Source organism: Scleropages formosus, chromosome 15 (genome assembly GCF_900964775.1).
Source record: "Scleropages formosus chromosome 15, fSclFor1.1, whole genome shotgun sequence".
In the NCBI taxonomy this organism is placed as follows: Eukaryota; Metazoa; Chordata; class Actinopteri; order Osteoglossiformes; family Osteoglossidae; genus Scleropages; species Scleropages formosus.
This window is the reverse complement of record NC_041820.1, coordinates 25,550,486-25,568,327: the sequence shown is the minus strand read 5'-3', so window position 1 is coordinate 25,568,327 and position 17,842 is coordinate 25,550,486. Positions and strand designations below refer to the sequence as shown.

At 43.3% G+C, this 17,842-nt stretch overlaps 1 protein-coding gene across 2 annotated transcripts in view; it reads left to right on the top strand.

The window, feature by feature from the left end:
* Positions 1-17,842, top strand: part of fancm (FA complementation group M) — a 63,357-nt gene that overhangs the window by 25,426 nt on the left and 20,089 nt on the right. The window contains exons 5-13 of one of the 2 annotated variants that reach the window (XM_018764120.2): positions 5,970-6,101; positions 6,333-6,465; positions 8,886-8,978; positions 9,080-9,172; positions 9,573-9,754; positions 11,326-11,532; positions 11,797-12,037; positions 12,615-12,766; positions 13,305-13,460. In XM_018764120.2, coding sequence (XP_018619636.2) covers positions 5,970-6,101; positions 6,333-6,465; positions 8,886-8,978; positions 9,080-9,172; positions 9,573-9,754; positions 11,326-11,532; positions 11,797-12,037; positions 12,615-12,766; positions 13,305-13,460 — 1,389 coding nt within the window. Of the gene's footprint in view, positions 1-5,969; positions 6,102-6,332; positions 6,466-8,885; positions 8,979-9,079; positions 9,173-9,533; positions 9,755-11,325; positions 11,533-11,796; positions 12,038-12,614; positions 12,767-13,304; positions 13,461-17,842 lie in introns of both variants that reach the window. The other variant, XM_029258291.1, reaches the window with a different exon arrangement.

Genomic DNA, 17,842 nt, shown 5'->3' with positions numbered 1-17,842 from the left:
TTTGCTTGGACTGCACGGCCCTAAAAGTAAAAGCCAACCAAGGAGGGGAGGTAAAATAAACCAAAACACCTTGTCTTTCATAAATCAGTGGAATATGGATTTATTGGCCAAATTTTCCAGTTCAGTTATATCATGTGCTGCAGAAAGAATATTATTAGTTCTCAGCTGACCCGTAGTAGACTCGAAAGCATTGTCTTCATGTTAACAATAGAGAAAAGCACCCTTGGTGGCTTAGAAAGGGGTTTACTCTGTTCCCAGCTTGCATCCTTTGCTCTCTTATTTAGTCCACTCGTTGCAGTGTGAATATCCAGAGCGCATCTGGTGAGTCGTCCTGCAATCCAGACAGGTGTTGGCTCTAGCTCCCCCCCGCCCTTCGGCAGAGCTCAAGAGTTTACAGCACATTGTGTTCCACTGTGACATGGCAACATTTCCATTTTGCTCACAGCTCAAATGTGAAGCACGTCCACACGGTACCGAGTCGATTAAGCTCTCCAGGTTTGGCTTTCATTCTCCGTTTTTTATTGGGCTTCTATTTGGGACAGTTGACGACAGCACACGGTGACGTCATTGTGGCAGAAGGTGACCACAGATACAGTGGCCTGTGGCTCTATATAGCGAGTATAAATGGCCCACTGCTCATATCAAAAGATGACAAGGAGATTGGACCCATTCAGACCAGAGATCTCGTGCATGAAGCATCTTAGTTTAGTGGTTTCTGGTTTGCCAACAAATCTGAGCAACCATCTGCCTGGTTGCTCTCGCTTTGCCCACTCCAAGCATCTGCTTCATGTCCTGATCGTGCCGCTTCCTTGCTGTGTGCATGGGCACAGACAGACTCACATATGTGTGTTTATGTATGCATATTTGCGGCTTCATGCATGGGTGCTACAAGTCATTGACATGTACTTTACAATAGCATTGCAATCTGTTTTTAAAAAAAAAATGACACCTCGATTTTACCCTTTATGTAAGGGGTCAAAATTTCCGTATGTCAGATTCCCCCTCCTCCCCCACCATTTAATATAATAACATGAATAATTTTTCCATCTCAGTTATTGCACCGTGACGTTTCTTCGTTATTGTTGTTTTCATGCTAGCTGTTCCTTTCACGTGCTCCTGTATGCGTGCAGCATCCTTCACTATCGTATTCGAAGTTGATACGGCTAAACCTGCTCCCCGTGCTATAGACGATAATCTTTGTCCACCATCATACTTCTAATTATTTTCAGTTTACTCTCTAAATCGATTGCTGTACGCTTGCGAGATGGTTCTTGTTTTCCTTCAAGTGCATGTTTACCACCAGGCATTGTGAATAACGAAATGGGTAAAAATATGGGGGGAAAAAAAGCACTAGGCTCACGAGAGGAGATCCATTCAAGGCTCAAAACACGCGGGAACTGGGGAGATGCAGCTTCGTGCCTTGTCTGGTTATGCCGACTTGCGCTTAACGTATTTCGGATGTTTTGAGTAAGTGCTATCCGTAAATAATGTGTATGCTGGGAATTTTTCTTTTTTTTTTTTTTTTTTTTTTTACAGAAATCCGGGTTTATGTGAGTCAAATTTACGTAAGTAGAGGGGTGTCTGTACATCCTTTTTGCGTAGTTCTCTTCCACAGCAGTTCAGAACGAGCACAACAACCAAGTCAGCAGATAGAGTAACAGATGTGTGTTTCGGCATGTGCCCAAGCACAGCGTGCAAATCCTGACACGTTTCCTTTCATTAGAACCAAACTAGGATTAGCTGACTGACAGGGCTGGGGCCTTCCTGAGCAAGGGCACCGTGCGAAGGAAGTGCCGAGTTTTAGCTTCCAGCCAAGGATTAGCACTGGTATTTTATGGTAAGTACATCATAGCTGACAGCCCACCCATTTAGCCCCAGTGTGTAGTCCAGTTTCCTGTACTCCAGGTTGACCAAGTGTTTCTTGCACATCACCTAAAGACGCTTGGAGCTTATGAGTCCTTGCTAAAGGATGGAAACGGAACAGCAGCGGTGAGAAATGGTGGTACGGTTATCATTAAGTATGTGCTACCAGGTAGGATTTAGTGTAAGCGTCAGAAGAAAACTCTTGATGGTGGACATTCACATTTATTCCTTTTCTTGACACTTGCCCCGAACAAACTTAATTTTAAGCTGTCTGCTATCATTTACACGTTCTATACAACGGGGTAATTTTACTGGAGAACTTTAGGGCAAGTGCTCTACTCAGGGGTACTATAGCAGGAGGTGGGATTCAAGTTACAACCCCAAAATCCGAAGGGAGCAGCTCTAACCGCTATGGTACCTGCTGCTGGAAAACGTAACTGAGTTCTAGATCTTTGAAATGTCATGCATCAGCAGCTAAGTGAGGATGTTACCGTAGTACACGCCATCTGCAGGGCCCACTCTTTTAAACATGTTAAAGAGCAGCGTGGAGCAGTCAGCTGGCAACAGGGATCCTCCATTTAATTTCTCAACCTAATCTTCTTACATAAGGGCTTGCAGGAGCGCCTATTCCTAGGCTTGCTCTGCCGTGTCCCTCTGACTCCCAGTCTCTAGATTAGGCGGGCGGATCACTGAAAGCCCTGGCAAAAATAGCAGCTTCCCTAGCACTCGTTGAAAACCCGGCCCACTCCTCCGCAACGGTCAGCTGGTGCTCTCTCCACCCCGACATTCCCGTCCTCTCACTGACGGCACTAATGCTTTCCCTTAGTCATTGTAAAGGCTTGGATTTTTCCGTCATCCCAGAGTTAGAACATGGGCGTGTTGAATCTCTCCTGCTTTTTCTGGGATCCCTTTATACCATTAAGGTCTTGAAATACAGATGCTCCTCAACAAATGATGGCGTTACGTTCTTATAAACCCACTGTTAGTGGAAAAATCGTAAGTCGAGAAAGAATACAGTACCGTGCCTACCGAACATCATAGCCCAGCCTACCTTAAACGTGCTCAGAACACTTACCGTAGCCTACAGCTGAACAAATTTAAGCAGGAGAGACACATGGGCATTTAGTAGACATGATGGGATGCTAAAATGTAAAATAAAACACTTTCAACACAGTATTGGTTGTTTACACTCATTGGCGCAATTGCTACAGAGACTGTGAGTGTGGTTGAGTGGATCCTGCGGCTCGCTGCCATCACCCAACATCAGGAGAGAGTATCATACCACGTATTGCAAGCACAAGAACAGATCGAAATTCAAAATTCAAAGTATGGATTCTACCGAATACGTATCGCTATCATACCGTCGTAACTCCGAAAAATTGTAAGTCAAACCATCGTAAGTAGAGGAGCATGTGTAGTTTGGAAATATGTGTGTCAGTTAAAATTTGTATCTTCCCCGGTGTGAATACATATAGAGGGCAATGTCTTTGGATAAGCAAGATGCACACAAAGAAGGTTAACACTCAACCTTTGCACTGTGCAACAGAGATGCCCGAGAAGCCAAGTGGACTGGTATACTTTCACAGACCTGTTGAAACGACTTCTAACCTCAGCACTTTGGCTCAAGATCACTGGTCTTCGCAGTTGCAGTTGTACACTTGTCACCTAAAGCTTAATAAGATGCCAGTGGAATCAGTTTGTGTACTTGTATTTATTAATTTAACTTACAGCTTTCTCTAAAGCAACTTGGTGTGCTATCTACAACTAGTTACCTGTGTATATAGCTGGGTAACTTTTACTGCAGTAGTTTGGGATAAGTAACTTAAGAGTCCTGCAAAGTGGCAGGAAGAGGGATTCGAACCTGTGACTTCTGAGTGGAAAGACAGCACCGCTAACCACTACGTGTTATGTGATGCTGCACGAGAATCGAGTGTAAGACACGTCGAAGGGGAGCGTTGCCTAATAAATGAATTATGGGTGCAGTCCAGTTTTGCATACTTTATTGGGGATAGCCAAGATATCGGTAACACAAAACTATATGGATGTCAGGTAAGTGATGGGATGTAGTGCTTACCTTTGCCTTCTCACCTGTTCATTCCCTCCTGGAATTACCTTGTGTGGGACAGAGTGCTGTGTGAATTTCCACCTTAATTTTTCAAAAAATTGGTAGAAATTTCATTGGTTTAAAAATGTATTTAGTATCACACAAGTGAGGGCACACAGTTAAGGAGCTGTGGTACAGTGTTTCATCCACCCCTACATGTGGTTATGACTATAGCAGTACACCAAAGATGCATGCAAATTCAACTAAAAGGACTTTTTCCCCCTTAATTTTTACTTTCTTTAAACACAAATGGAACATTAGAAAAACATTTAGCAAAAATGTTATTGGTCCCCCTCCATTCTGCTGTTAAACCACAACTGAAAGTGTTTTTGGGTGAAGTTATGCAATTACATACTTGGCTAAGAGATGTATTTTGATGCTCTGGTCTACACTTGAAGATCCTGTTGTAAATATGTGGATTAACACAGTATTTAATTTTCTTCCATTTACATTTATTCATTTAGTAGACCCCCCCAAGCAACATATAACTCTGCAAAAGAAAGTGCATTTCACCAACAGATGGAGAGAGTGTGATGTCACCATTTAAACCAGTATATATCACACGAGTGGGTACTTATAGAACTGATGGAATAAAATTTTAAAACTGATAATGTCAACAGTAGTACTACACATATAGCACCATACACCTTTGGTATGAAATATAAAGGTGATTGCAACAAATGACAATATAAATTTCTGTACACAATAGGAGATCTGGAGACGAGTCTGAAAGAGATGTGTTTTGAGATTCTTAAATGTTGAGAGAGATTCTTCTGTTCTGAGTGAAAGTGGAAGGTCATTCCTTGACACTGGAGCCAGAATGAGCGTAGCATTCTGGTTGGGGTGTAGCATCCGATGAGGTCTTGTAGGTAGTTTCGTTCTGCATAACCAGACTCGTAGAATTTATGTAGGCAGCTACAGGAATGAAATGAAAGATGGATGAGGATGGGAAACACAGGAAGGCTTTGTTAGGTCAAACACAACTGGAGAGGTTTGGAAGAAACCTAATCAAACAAGAGAGCTGCAGTAGCCCAGGTGGGATATCGCCATGGCCTGGTCCAGGAATTGTGTACAATTTTTGTGAATTAAAGGCAGATCCTGTGGATGTTATGCAAGGTGTATCTGCAGGGCCAGGTAATGGCTTTATTTTGTTCGGGGAAGAACATACTTGAGTTGCTCATTACTCTCAGGATCTTAGTTCTCATTTCACCTACTTCATCAGCTATCTGTCAACCCTGGACAACTCCTTCAACAGGATGGACGGACCAACTGAGAGGTGAAGAATCTTGGTTTTGGAGAGGTAGATTTGTAGATGATGATCAGACATCTGAGCAGATATGTCCAAGAGGGGGTCAGCAATACGTAAGGATATGCCTGCAGTTACAGAGGGAAAGGAGAAGAGCTGGGTATTGTTGGTATAGCAGTGATGAGGGAATCCATGAGATGCAATGACAGAACTAAGGGAAGAGGTAGGAGACCCAGTATAGAGCTCTGCAGAACACCAGTTGGAAAAATTAACATTCAGTCTACATGACCATTCAAAGGACGTGTGGCATGTTTACATGCCTTTTTGGGACGACATCACTCCTGTAAAATGTTCAAACATTTTGATCTTCTGCCATAGTTTTGTGTATGTCCATATGTGTAATTTCTCTGTGCTTTTTCTGTTTGTGTTGTCGTGACCCTGTGCTATTCATAAAACTAATAATAAAAAACAGCTGGAGGCTATACACGAATCACTTCCCAAATTGATTTATTTTGAAGGTACAGCAGCCACTGTCAGCTAAAATTGTACTCTTTCTCCCTAAGAGCTGTAACAGGTGGAGGTGACCAGTGTAAAACCCAGTTCTTATACTGACGGCCTAAAATGACAGCACAGTTAATATGAGCAGCATGTGGCCGCCGATCTTTTGAATCTGTCGAAACCATTTCAGTTCCTTGTTAAAATTGCTCACAGTTCATTTCTATTCTTTTCTGCCTCTCACCCCTTGTTTTGCTGCAGGTCCTTGAGAAGTTCATGGGCCGCCTGACTCAGATGGGTGTCCTGCCCAAACGGGATTTGCGCTTCCTCACCAAATACCAGCTGATCTTGGCCCGAGAACAGTTTCGCAGCAACCCACATCCTCACATTGTGGTACTTCTCTCTCTCTCTCACACACATATATCTACAGACATATATAAGGGATGCACATCAGTTCCATGTATACCACACAGTATTTACACTGAAATCTCACTGCAAGCATGTTTGCTTCTTAACTGGTCGTTTAACATCTTTTTGTAATTGAACATGGTTGGCTGCTGATCCATAACTAGGATGAAGTTCTGGTGCAGTGTTTAAGAGCTGACTAGTGCTTTTGTTTCGCAGGGAGCTCATCAGGGGGTCCTGGAGGGAGACTTTGCCCTGTGTATCAGCCTGTGCCATGGCTATGAGCTTCTGCTCCAGATGGGCCTGCGCTCACTGTTTCTCTTCACCCAGAGCATCATGGATGGCACCAAGGGTATGCCAGCTCTGTCTGTGACCACACTTCCTCTACCCACCATAGGGATTGAGATTATTGAAGAAGGACATGGCAGCTTTGCGCTTGCTCATGTTTATAAAGTGGGATTTTTTTTTCGAGAAGATGCGTGTGAACCCTACAAAGATTGCTTTACATCTTGAGCATGTAGAGATTTCAAGTATGTGAATATGGATACTTGAATGAAAAGAGGGCTTAGTATTTGCTGTATTGCTGTCCTTTTATGGCTTTTCCCTCAAGAACAGGGAGTACGATTCTCAGTGTCACAGGCGCCTGCGGACATGCAAGCTAATGCCACTTCTGTTCCTGCATTCCAGTGGAGGTTTAGGAGAGGCCACTTTCCAGTGTAGCGGCTGCCACAGTGTCTCTATTCAGTGTTTCTCCTCCTCCCCTCCTTTTGTCTGGGGGCCATGGCTTTATCCAGAGATGAGTCTTATAGGGGTTGTGCTGCTGTCCCAACTGCAAACAGCTGAGTTTTGTTTCCACTCTGATGACCATGATGTAAACCTGAATCAATTCTGTGAGCAGCTATTCATGTAATGTGTGTTGGTTTAACTGGCAATGTTACACAAACTATTTAAAGAGTTGTGTGTCTGTATCTTTATCTCTCAATCGGTTAAGGAGACGATGCTGCTAAATTTACTTTTATTTATTCAACAGATGCTTTTCTCCAAAGCGACTTCCAATGGCTACTATGTAGTGTTATCAGCCCACACACCTTATTCACCGCGGTCAGTGAATCAGTGGAACACACACACTCTGTCACTTTCACACTATCGGTGAACCTGAACAGCATGTCTTTGGACTGTGGGAGGAAACCAGAGCACCCACATGAAACCCACCCAAACATGGGGAGAACATGCAGACTCCACACAGACTGAGAGGGGATCAAACCCATGTCCTCTTGCACCACCCAGGTGCTGTGAGACAGCAGCGCTACTCACTCTGCCACCGTGATGCCAAATAATAATAAATTAATGAATAAATATAAACTTAATCTAGATTTCACATGTTGCACTCTAACTACTGTTGAAGTAAAATGCAAAATGCATGGACTTTAGTCTTTGTACGTACAGTACTTTGCAAAAATATAAAAACCTTGTGAAAGTGTACAAATGTTGCATCACAGTTAATAGCTGTACATCATCCATATTCCATTGTGTATTTTTATACAGGTAGTTGTCAAGCAACAGTACGTAGGACTTATGACCATCTGAATTTATGTCCCATCAACCTGCTTATAATACTGAAGTCCTGATGTTGAATTGTAATGTCTCGACCTGCTCCGTCCCACTGTACGATCAGCTGGACACACTGCCACAAGGCACCGTATCTGTTATTGTTTTGGTTTCAGTCAGTGTTTTTGTGTCTATCAGCCATCCTGTGTTTTTTAAATTGATTTAATTTTTTTAAAACAAAACTTTTTTAATTTGTGAATCACTTTAGGTTGCTTTTTTTTAAAATGGCTAGCAAGTGAAGAGGAGTGTCCTGGTGATGCTGGAAAGTACAGAACGCAATAGATTTGGAAATGAAAGTAGCGCTACATGAGAATATAATGCAGTACTGTATTTTTATTCTATATTTGTTTTATTTTAACATGAATAATGTGTGAAACGGAAAAAACTGACAAAGCCCTATTGTACTACGTCGCATTCGTGAATGTTAATGGTTTATATAAACAGAGGTCTTGATGAACACTGATGCACATAGGTGCTGTGATGCGGTTTTTAACTTCTTGAGTATTAAGCCAGCAGCACTTAATGGGCCATCTAAATATTTTGAGTTTTGGATACCTTTCCTACTTTGTGCTTGTTTGTCGTTTTACCTCTGAATTCCTTAAATGCTCTTTTGTCTGTTCGTATCATTTTTTAATACCTTCTGTTTCTCTGCCTGTCGTGTAGTAATAATAATACAGCCTGCAGTTATACATTGGTGTTTCTTCTAATGGATAATTCAGCCACATTTACGAATGTTCAACGGATCTGAATACTTTTGCAAGTAACTATATATTCATCTAGCGACAGTGCTGAAATCCACCCTAGAGCTGTAACCCTCCCAACTTCAATGTAACCTCTCCCAACCTCAAGCCCTACTAATCCAATAATGTATTATTGTTCTCATTCTTCTTAAAGATTCCTGATCAGCACTTTTAAGTCACAGCTGCTTGCTTCATTTAAAATTTTGGCTGGTGCAGCTCAATGTTTTGCTGAAGAAGTTTAGTTTAAATGCCTTTTCAAGTGTCCACGAGAAAGGCTCTTGCTATAATTTTGAAGTGGAGCCTTGTCACCACTGCATTGTCCCCGTCCTTATTTGATGGATTTTCGGTTTCTTTTTCGACGTCTATGTGGTTGACTTCCTAATCTGCATGTCTTTGGTTTTTGTGCATGAACACGTACGTCCAGAAATGGCCCGAGCCAGAAACGAGCTCCAGCGAACAAAGCCTTTCATGGATCTCTACCACGAATTGGAGGCCTTGTTCTCCAAACCCAGTGCAGGTAATTGGGTTTCTCACAAACTATCAGTAAGGGTGTCCTTTCTAAATGCTCATGGTTTAAGTTTACCTAATTCAGTCTTGCGTTTGTGCTGCTGTTCTCAGGAGCGGATGTCCCCTTTGTCTATGGCCACCCCAAACTGCAAAAGCTGGAGGAAGTGGTGCTACAGCATTTTCAAACGTGGTCACGGAGCCCAGGTAGTTGCAAACAGGTTGATTGTCATACTTGCTTGAAATTAGGCTTTTCCTTTTCCCTCTTGCAAATGCAGTAATTCAGGCTGCTTGAGAGGTGCTTAAGTTCTTCATTCGCTACTGGTATGATGCAGTGGTTTTGCTAGTTGGACGTCAGACATATTATCCTAATTTAAGAGAGGAATTCTATGAAATGATGCCTGTGAGAGATCATTGGCTCCTACTTTGTGACTGCAACCTGTGGTGACGATCTCCAGGCCTCAGTCACTTGTGTCTATCATTTATGGATCTTGGAAAACACTTGTGAATCATCAGATTTGTTTTTTTTTTTTTTTTTTTTTTCTTCTCCTTCTTCTTCTCCCTGCAGCCAGTGACTTGCTGTTGCCTCCTTTCATTGTTTCAAAAGCAATTCCTGGTCCTGCTGACACAAGAACACGCGTTATGATCTTCTCCTCATTCCGTGAGAGCGTGCAGGAGATTGCTGCAATGCTGAATCGCCACGCTCCCCTTATCCGCGTCATGACCTTCATGGGACAGGCCTCTGCTGGCAAGGGGGTGCGTGGCTTCACCCAGAAGGAGCAGCTGGAGGTACGGACAAAAATCACGAAACGCATCCTTGTCAGCATATGGCCTACGCTGCGGTGGCCTTGGCGTCTCAATATACATAATCAGTCTTAGTCCCCGAGCCCTTTTTCAGCAAGAATACAGGCTGATCGGGTAACTTGCTAGTTCAGTTAGGCAAATTATTATAGGCGGTTACTCCCCAAGACCCCACTGGCGTTGAATCGGGTGTACCTAGCTCAGATGCCATGTTTGGTTCGTTTGTCCTCCTTTCCATTTTTCCATTGCCTTCAGCAGGTCTGTACTCTTAATCCTCTGCCTGCACTCTGGAATTACAGTCCAGGGCATTTCAGGCGAGGGGCATCATATGAGCAGAGGAGACGCGCCAGAGATTGGTCTGAGATAGGACAAGCAGCTGGTGCAGACATAATGACAGCCATCAGGGCTGCAGTGCAGGGGGAAGAGGAAGCCTGGCACTGCCTGATATGTGTTTGTCTCCACACCTACTCATCCATCCTGCTGAGCTGAGATTGCAATATCCTGAAGTGAGACGGGTTTGTGTTTGCAGCCAGCGGAGAACTGTTGTGTTGCTGTTACTTTTGAGACCCTCGGTAAACCGCCCCACATCTGTCAGAGCAGCTTTCAATCATGTCCTTCCTTGCAGATGTTCTGTGTTTTCAGATGCGTTCACTTCCAGATCATTTTGTCTGTCTTCCACTGATGGTTGGACTGTGTTCCCCCCCCTTCCCCTTTAGAAAATCTGCACTTATGCATCTGCATAATGATCACTCTAGCAATGTAAATCAACCAGTGCCTGTGTTTTGCACTCTGGGTAAGGTGCCAGCTGCTGTCTGTATTCTGGATGAATTAGAACCTGGATAACTGTAACTGACCCCATATCATTGTTGGTCCAACATAAGGTAGGGCTCCTTCTCACTGTTTAGTGGCTCAGAAATGACCCTAAGAAGGTCTTTTGACTTGCTTTTGCTCCAGGGTTTTTTATTGCGCTCCATGGTGTGTTTGGCCCTGATGCAGAGTAGATACAAAATGTATAGCTCATGCAATTTAGGCACTGCGCCGCAGTTACTCTGCCCTCTGACAATATGGCAAAGGGAGTTTTGTGCTGTTATATCATGTTATAGGAATGAAGTGCTCTACAGGATCTCTGAACTTCATAACTGAAGTATTTCAGTTTTTTTTAAGAAGTACACCTAAGTGCGATGTGAAAAGAATATTTTTGCTTATGACTGGTTGATACATGGTACATTGAGCTGAATAGCATTTTTTTTTTTTTTTTTTTTTTTGCGCATTTTGTGTATACATTTGTATTCCTTGTTCAACTCTGTGGACCTGCCTGGGGGATCTGTGTATATATATGTGCATTTGTTTGTGTATGGGTCTGTGTGGGTATGCTGTAGTGTTCCGTGCATAATTTATGCCTTCCAGGGAGGTGTTTGAATGTGTAGGTTGTGTTGGGGACACGTGTCTATACATTTGTTTATGCATTTCCATTCTGTGTAAATTTCTGCGTAGGTGCTTGTGGAGTGAATTGTGTGTGTGTTTTTGGTAACGTGTGCGTGACTCGTGCTCTCCCCAAGGTTGTGCGGCGGTTTCGTGATGGCGGATTCAACACACTCGTGTCCACCTGCGTTGGCGAAGAAGGCCTGGACATTGGGGAGGTGGACCTCATTGTGTGCTTTGATGCACAGAAGAGCCCGATCCGGCTGGTCCAGCGCATGGGCCGCACCGGTCGACGGCGCCAAGGCAGGATCGTGGTCATCCTGGCGGAGGGGCGTGAGGAGAGGGTAAGTGTCAGTGGGCTTTTATAACCTGGAAAGGTGCCGTTTTGCACTGCGGGGTTCATGGTTATTCTGGCACTTCTGTAACCAAGGACTTGAAAAATGCCAAATAATGAGGTTTCACTGTTTTGGTGACTTTTCTAAAAAGTGCACTGCCTTATGTCTGAATGTTATGTCGTAGTCGAATGTGAAGTTTCACTACATGTCGATGTTTTCATAAAGAACCCACAAGGTCTTTAGAGCTGCAGGTGTTTGACATATTTTTTTCAGACCTATAACCAGAGCCAGAGCAACAAGCGCAGTGTGTACAAATCCATCATGGGGAAGCAGCACACCTTCCACATGTACCCCAACAGCCCACGCATGCTACCCGACTGGGCACGTCCCACTCTGCACAAGATGTTCATCACCTGCGGGCAGTTTGAGCCCCAGGACATGCGGCGACGGTCGTCCCGGGGTTGGAGGGCAGGCGCTGCGACCCATGAGCCTCTGCTGCACTGCGGAGCTCTAGGTGACTGACTACTCCCTAAGTTACTAATGTTTCTCTTCGCTGCGTCTCTATTCTTTACCGTGTTTCTGTCAGAGATCAATAGCACATGTGGCAAATGTATCTCCTTTAGGCAAAGAGACACTTCAGTAAGACTGCGAGCCAAAGAGCTGTTCACTTCAAACACAGTAAATCCTTACAGTACATTGACAATAAGTATTTGTGCACATTAGAGATGTTCATAGCACTCCAGTGACAGCACTAACAAGGTAGTGAGTGATTGTTAGACCTAGATCTTTCTTTAGTACCACCTTAACTGCAGCATAGCTGGCAATTCCTTTTCACTCTTGACAGTAAAGTGAACTTGGTCATCATTAAAGATAACTGTCCTGTGTCTGGGAAACCTAGAACTACTTTTTAAAAAAAAAAAAATAGCAGTAAAGAGCAGTAAAAACAGCAGATCACAGGTGATCCATTTGCCTGTTTATAGTTAATATCGTGTGGTGTGTGTGCATTTACGTGTTTACCCCTTGTATCTCCTGTTTGACGATCACGCGTGGTGTCAGACTGGCCTGTTTCCTCATGGCGGTTTGCTCTGCAGGTGGTAGACTGGGCAGTGTGAGAGAGGATGGGTTTCTCACCCCCTCGGAATTCTCCCTCTGGGCTTCAACTATGCGTCTGGATGAGGAAGAGCCACAGCCCACCCTTGGTCACTCCGACTTCCTGTCATTCAAAAGCGATGCCCCCCCCAAAGTAAACCTTCTCCCACCCTGAGGGTGTGCTTCTCCCAGTCATTGTTTCACACAAGGTCTAGGTCATCCGATTTGCACTCAATGTCTTCAGTGGAAGTCCTGCAGCAATCACAAGAATGAAGCAAAGTAGCCATGTCAGAAGGAGTGTCTTTGGTGGGGTGGGCTTAAATAGAATGAATACTTTTTTACACTTTTTGTGTAGGGTTTGGAGTTAGTATTTGAAGTTTTTGAATTGAAATGGGATTTTAAGCATGCGTGCGTGCTTTTTACAGTGACCTTTTGTCTAAGAAAGACAATCTGATGACAGATACCCTACAAGAAAGTTAGTGAATAACTAAAATATTCTACTCTATTTACTACACACCACTCAGTGTCATGGGTTACAGTTTATCACTTGAAATGCATTATACTGAGATGGTTATTGTAGGTTTCTCATGTGTCCTTAAATATTGATTTTATCTAGTTGCCTTTAACCTGTATTTTGCTCACTGGCCAACATGTGTTTGAATCATCAGCTCGTTCTCCTTCTTTTCTCGTAGGAGAGAGAAGTTGGAAGACTGGTTCGGGAGCTATCCCTGGGGGAATGGAGGTGCTGGCAGAACCGGTCCTTCCCTACATACCGCATTGAGCACTCAAACCGCTGTCAGCACTTCATAGAGATCATGGCACTCCTCGACTCCATGCGCCAGGAGGAGGTATGAGCTCGGAGCCACCACCAACACCCGCTCTCTGGGTTTCTGACTTTCAGAATTGCTGCTTCACCCTTGTTCAGACACGTAAATGTGGTGGTATGGCATTTCTGGCAGTTGGGGGTTCAGAAAGTGAGCTGGAGGAACAGGAAGCTGTTACAGGTGTCAGTAAAGGGGTTAGTTGTGGGAGAGGATACAGTAAACAGGCATTTTTCTACAAAATAAATGATCTTGCAATAAGAAAACGGGGAATAACAATTAAGGGTTGGTTGGTTGTTTAAAGACTCATGTTCATGGGGGAGGAAATATGGCAAAGCTTTGGAAATGGGTGTCAGACTATGATGAAGTAATGCTTACCACTTAATCCTTTTCATCTGTGGTATTGGCATCTTCAGCTTTTTTTTTTTTTTTTTCTCCAAACATGGTAATCTATCAGAATAGTCTATCTTTACTAGAATTTTCAGATTTAAACTCTTCTTGAGATGAAATTAATCTGATTGCAAAAAAACACCTTTACTTACAACCACGCCCTGTATTGAAAACGCCAGTAATCTGATCACCACATTCTTACCCTGTGGATTGTGGTTGTTGTTTTATCTTGGTCTGTATTTACACTGCCCGCTAAATACATGGGTGTGTCCCCCCCCCCCCCCCCGTTTTACTGTAGTGTCGATATGTAGTGCAGGGTTGTCAGGACTAGAGTGCCATTTCAATTAGGACTATCCTCCCACCACTCCTTAAATAGTGTGGAAGTTATCAGTCCTGCTCATTGCGCATTATATTTCATGTTAGAGCATCATCGCTGCAGTTCATTGTGATTACGGTAAGTTTATTTGTTGTTACTGCAATATCCTGATGCACATTGTTGTCGTGTAGTTGTTCGGTTAGATGGAAGCAATCGGTTGTGTGTTGGTGCTGTTATCAGTTATGTTTATGTGAATTTGCGGTTTGCTAGGGTGCATCTAAAGGTAAAAATACTGTGTCCTATTTAGTGGAGTGGGTGTGACTCTGTCAACTCAATTAAAATGGCATCTGTTTGTTTTGGTCGCCATTGTCGGAGTTGTCCCATCCTGGGTGTGTCCCCTCCCCCTCCGGCCTTACTCCCTGTGTTACCGGGTTGGCTCTGGTTCCCTGCGACCCCGTATGGGACAAGCGGTTCTGAAAATGTGTGTGTTGGAGTTGTTTAAATTTCGATTAGGACTCAGCTGATGTGAATTAGCCTGGTTTAAATAGCAGCTGATGACCTGTAGCAGCATTCACTTGGTGCGAAGACTTGGGTGCAAAGACAAGAGTCTACCTGAGGGAGGCTGCTGCCACCACCACTGCATAAAGTCCGCCATCACCATTGTGTTCCACGAGGTATCATGCATCAGACAAGCTGTGAGACGCCACCACCAGAGACTCAGATGCTCCCCTGCTAGAGTAACCTAGTTTATCATCTTCTGTCAAACCCTCCATCCTGCTTCAGTTTCTCCATGGGACTCTGGAACTGCCAGTCTGCGGTGAGAAAGGCCGAATTCATACCTGCCTACGCCTCCCATCTCTCGCTGGACCTCCTGGCCCTAACTGAAACCTGTATCACCCCAGACAACACAGCCACACCTGCAGCTCTCTCCACTAACTACTACTCCTCTCACACCCCGCATCTTTCCAGCAGAGGTGGAGGCACAGACCTGCTCATCTCTCCGCAGAGGGAATATTCTGTTCTCCTTCTTGACCCGCCTGACCTGTCCTCCTTTGAATTCCATGTTGTCTCTATCACTTCCCCAATCACTCTTGTTGTGGTTGTTCTGTACCGCCCCCCGGCCCACCCGGCCACTTCCTGGATGACCTCGACATCCTTTTGAGCTCTCTCCCAGGGGAACAACACTCCGTTGATTCTCCTAGGTGACTTCAATTTTCGCATCTTTGTCCACCATTTTAAAATGGTCTTAAGACTCAATTCCGGACTCACTTCGCCCACAATCTCTCAAGTTCATTTAAGGTATGAATGTTCATGATCATGCTCGGATCAATCCTTTACACAGCTACTCCTGCAATGTAACATAAATGTTTATGCATCTCTTAAAAATACTAAGAAGGTGATTAGGAATCGTCGATATTCTGGTAAACACTGGTGCATATGGTGAAGGAAACTAACTGTTCTTAAGAATCACATATCTGTAGCTATGTCTCTTTCTCCTAAGGTAATGCACAAATTGTATTTTCTATTAGATGTACGTCGCTTTGCAAAAAAGCATCTGCTATATAAAGAAATGTAAATTAACTACGTGGTGCCAATTTATAAATTTCTCCAAAAAGCGGCCATCGATCGCCTTTCCCTTCGCGTCGTCTTAAGGTTTCCGTGGTTTATATAACGTGAAATCATTACAGTGCTCTGTATAAGGTATCATTAGGTCCAAGTATAGTTTTATTTAGTGAGGCATCAGGCAATGACAATATGATTTCTCAAGCCATCTGAAGCCATTCTTGTTATGAATATGTCCTGTCCCTTGTCCTGTTACGGTTTCTTTTGCAAGGAACAACTAGGAAAGGCTGCAATCAGGATATTAAAGACCAGTTTGCCCTGGAGAACAAAGGCTGCTCATATGCTTGTAAAAAATCTATTATGCTTGTGAACATTGCATATTTATTTTGCTCAGGACAGAGTTGTTTCCCTAGTGCCTCATTTTCCATACAGGAACCATTCTGGTTATTTGAGTAAGGTTGTCGGATCTCTCAAGGAGCGCACGCATACTTGTGCTTTCCTACACACTGGGCTGAGAAAGTGTTCATAACAAATCCAGTTGAGCAATACTAACTGTTCCGTTTTTGAGGAGAGGCATTCTAGCTCATTTCACAACCCTTCTAGACTGAACATGGTTAGAGCTCTTTACTTTTTTTTTTTTTTTTTTTCTTTAATTTGGAACAAAACCGATAACAGTAAAACTACCCTGCCATATAAATAGGTAAACTGGAATGAAGTTGCTTGGCTAACATTGTAAGTTGCCTTAGACAAGGATTCCAGATTATGATTACTGTTGTTAATAATAATGTTGTTTTGTAAGCCTGCATGTTTCAAATCAAATTTATTTTAAAAAGGTCTTCTGGTGATATAATCCTATGATGATATTATAATACTTCTGGTGGTATAGTACTGCTTGGGCTGGAAGCCTCATAAAGATGGCAATGTCTAAGGTGTTGCAGTTACTTTTGTGGTAACCCTAGCAATTGCCTGCTGACAAAAGCCCAGTTAGTAAGGTGCTGTTTTGAAGGATGTACGTGTGTAGACACTCTAATTGGTTCATGGTGTTCCTTCATCTGAAGACAAGCTGGCTTGATTACATTAGGCTGCAGAGGAGTGCAAATTCATTATGATAAATGGCTTTTTGCTGCTGTACTCACTGACCTACTTTGCTTTTGGAGATCAAGTAAGGATTGGGTTTCTGTGTTGGAAAGCATCGAATGTCCGGATCATCGGAAGAAGATGAAATGCTCTGTCTAGAGGCAGGATGTCACTTTTGTCGTTGCCATGTAGTACGTACCTGGATGGGGGTGAGCATGGTTCACCTGTCCCAGTGTCAGTTTGGCTGCTGGAGGCATTTTCTTCTCTCCCTTTGCTGGATTTTGAGGTCTTGTATCTGTGATAGATTCATGTCTTGGCTCTGATAATTTCCCCAAAACACCATTTTTTTGGCCTTTTAACAAAAAAAGTACCTACAAGCTACTGCTGTATATTTGCTTGGCACTATGTTGATGTGGTTTGGATGTGCAGAATTAAAATTTCGTATAGTTCTAGGGGGGTGGTGCTGCTAGTTGAAATATTTCAACTCAGTTTTCTTGAAAAGTAATTCTGGATTCTCACGTCAATCATTACATGTATTTTCCGCATTAAAATTTTTCCAGGGAAGGCAAACGTAATGGATACGGTCAGCTGACTGTTGCTTAATATCCAGATAAACAAGTCAAAACTCCTCCTGTTATTTGGGTCAGAGGTCCTAAATATGGGCAAATCTCTGTTCTGGTGCTGAAACCAGGATTTAGATGGTAGGTACTGGAGACAAGTGTGCCGAGAGTATGTCTGCTGGGGGTGGGGGTTGCCACTACCAGTTGATCAAAGCCATTTTAAAATTTTTACTGCAAATTTAAAAAAAAAACACAGTCAAAACAGCCACACAATGTATAACAAAGGCACTATTGTAAGTGTATTCTGTATTTTCATTTCTAGTTGAGTCTCCTATAAAACACAAGCACTTGATCGTTCACTTCATAGACACAAGAATTCTCCAACAGTCCATGCCAGGCCTCCTTAATGTATTGGTGACTGTGAATACATTCATATATGCAATTCAATGACTGCTTTAGTGAGTTCATACTTTGATAAAGAGGGTTTTGTTTCGGATTCCCCA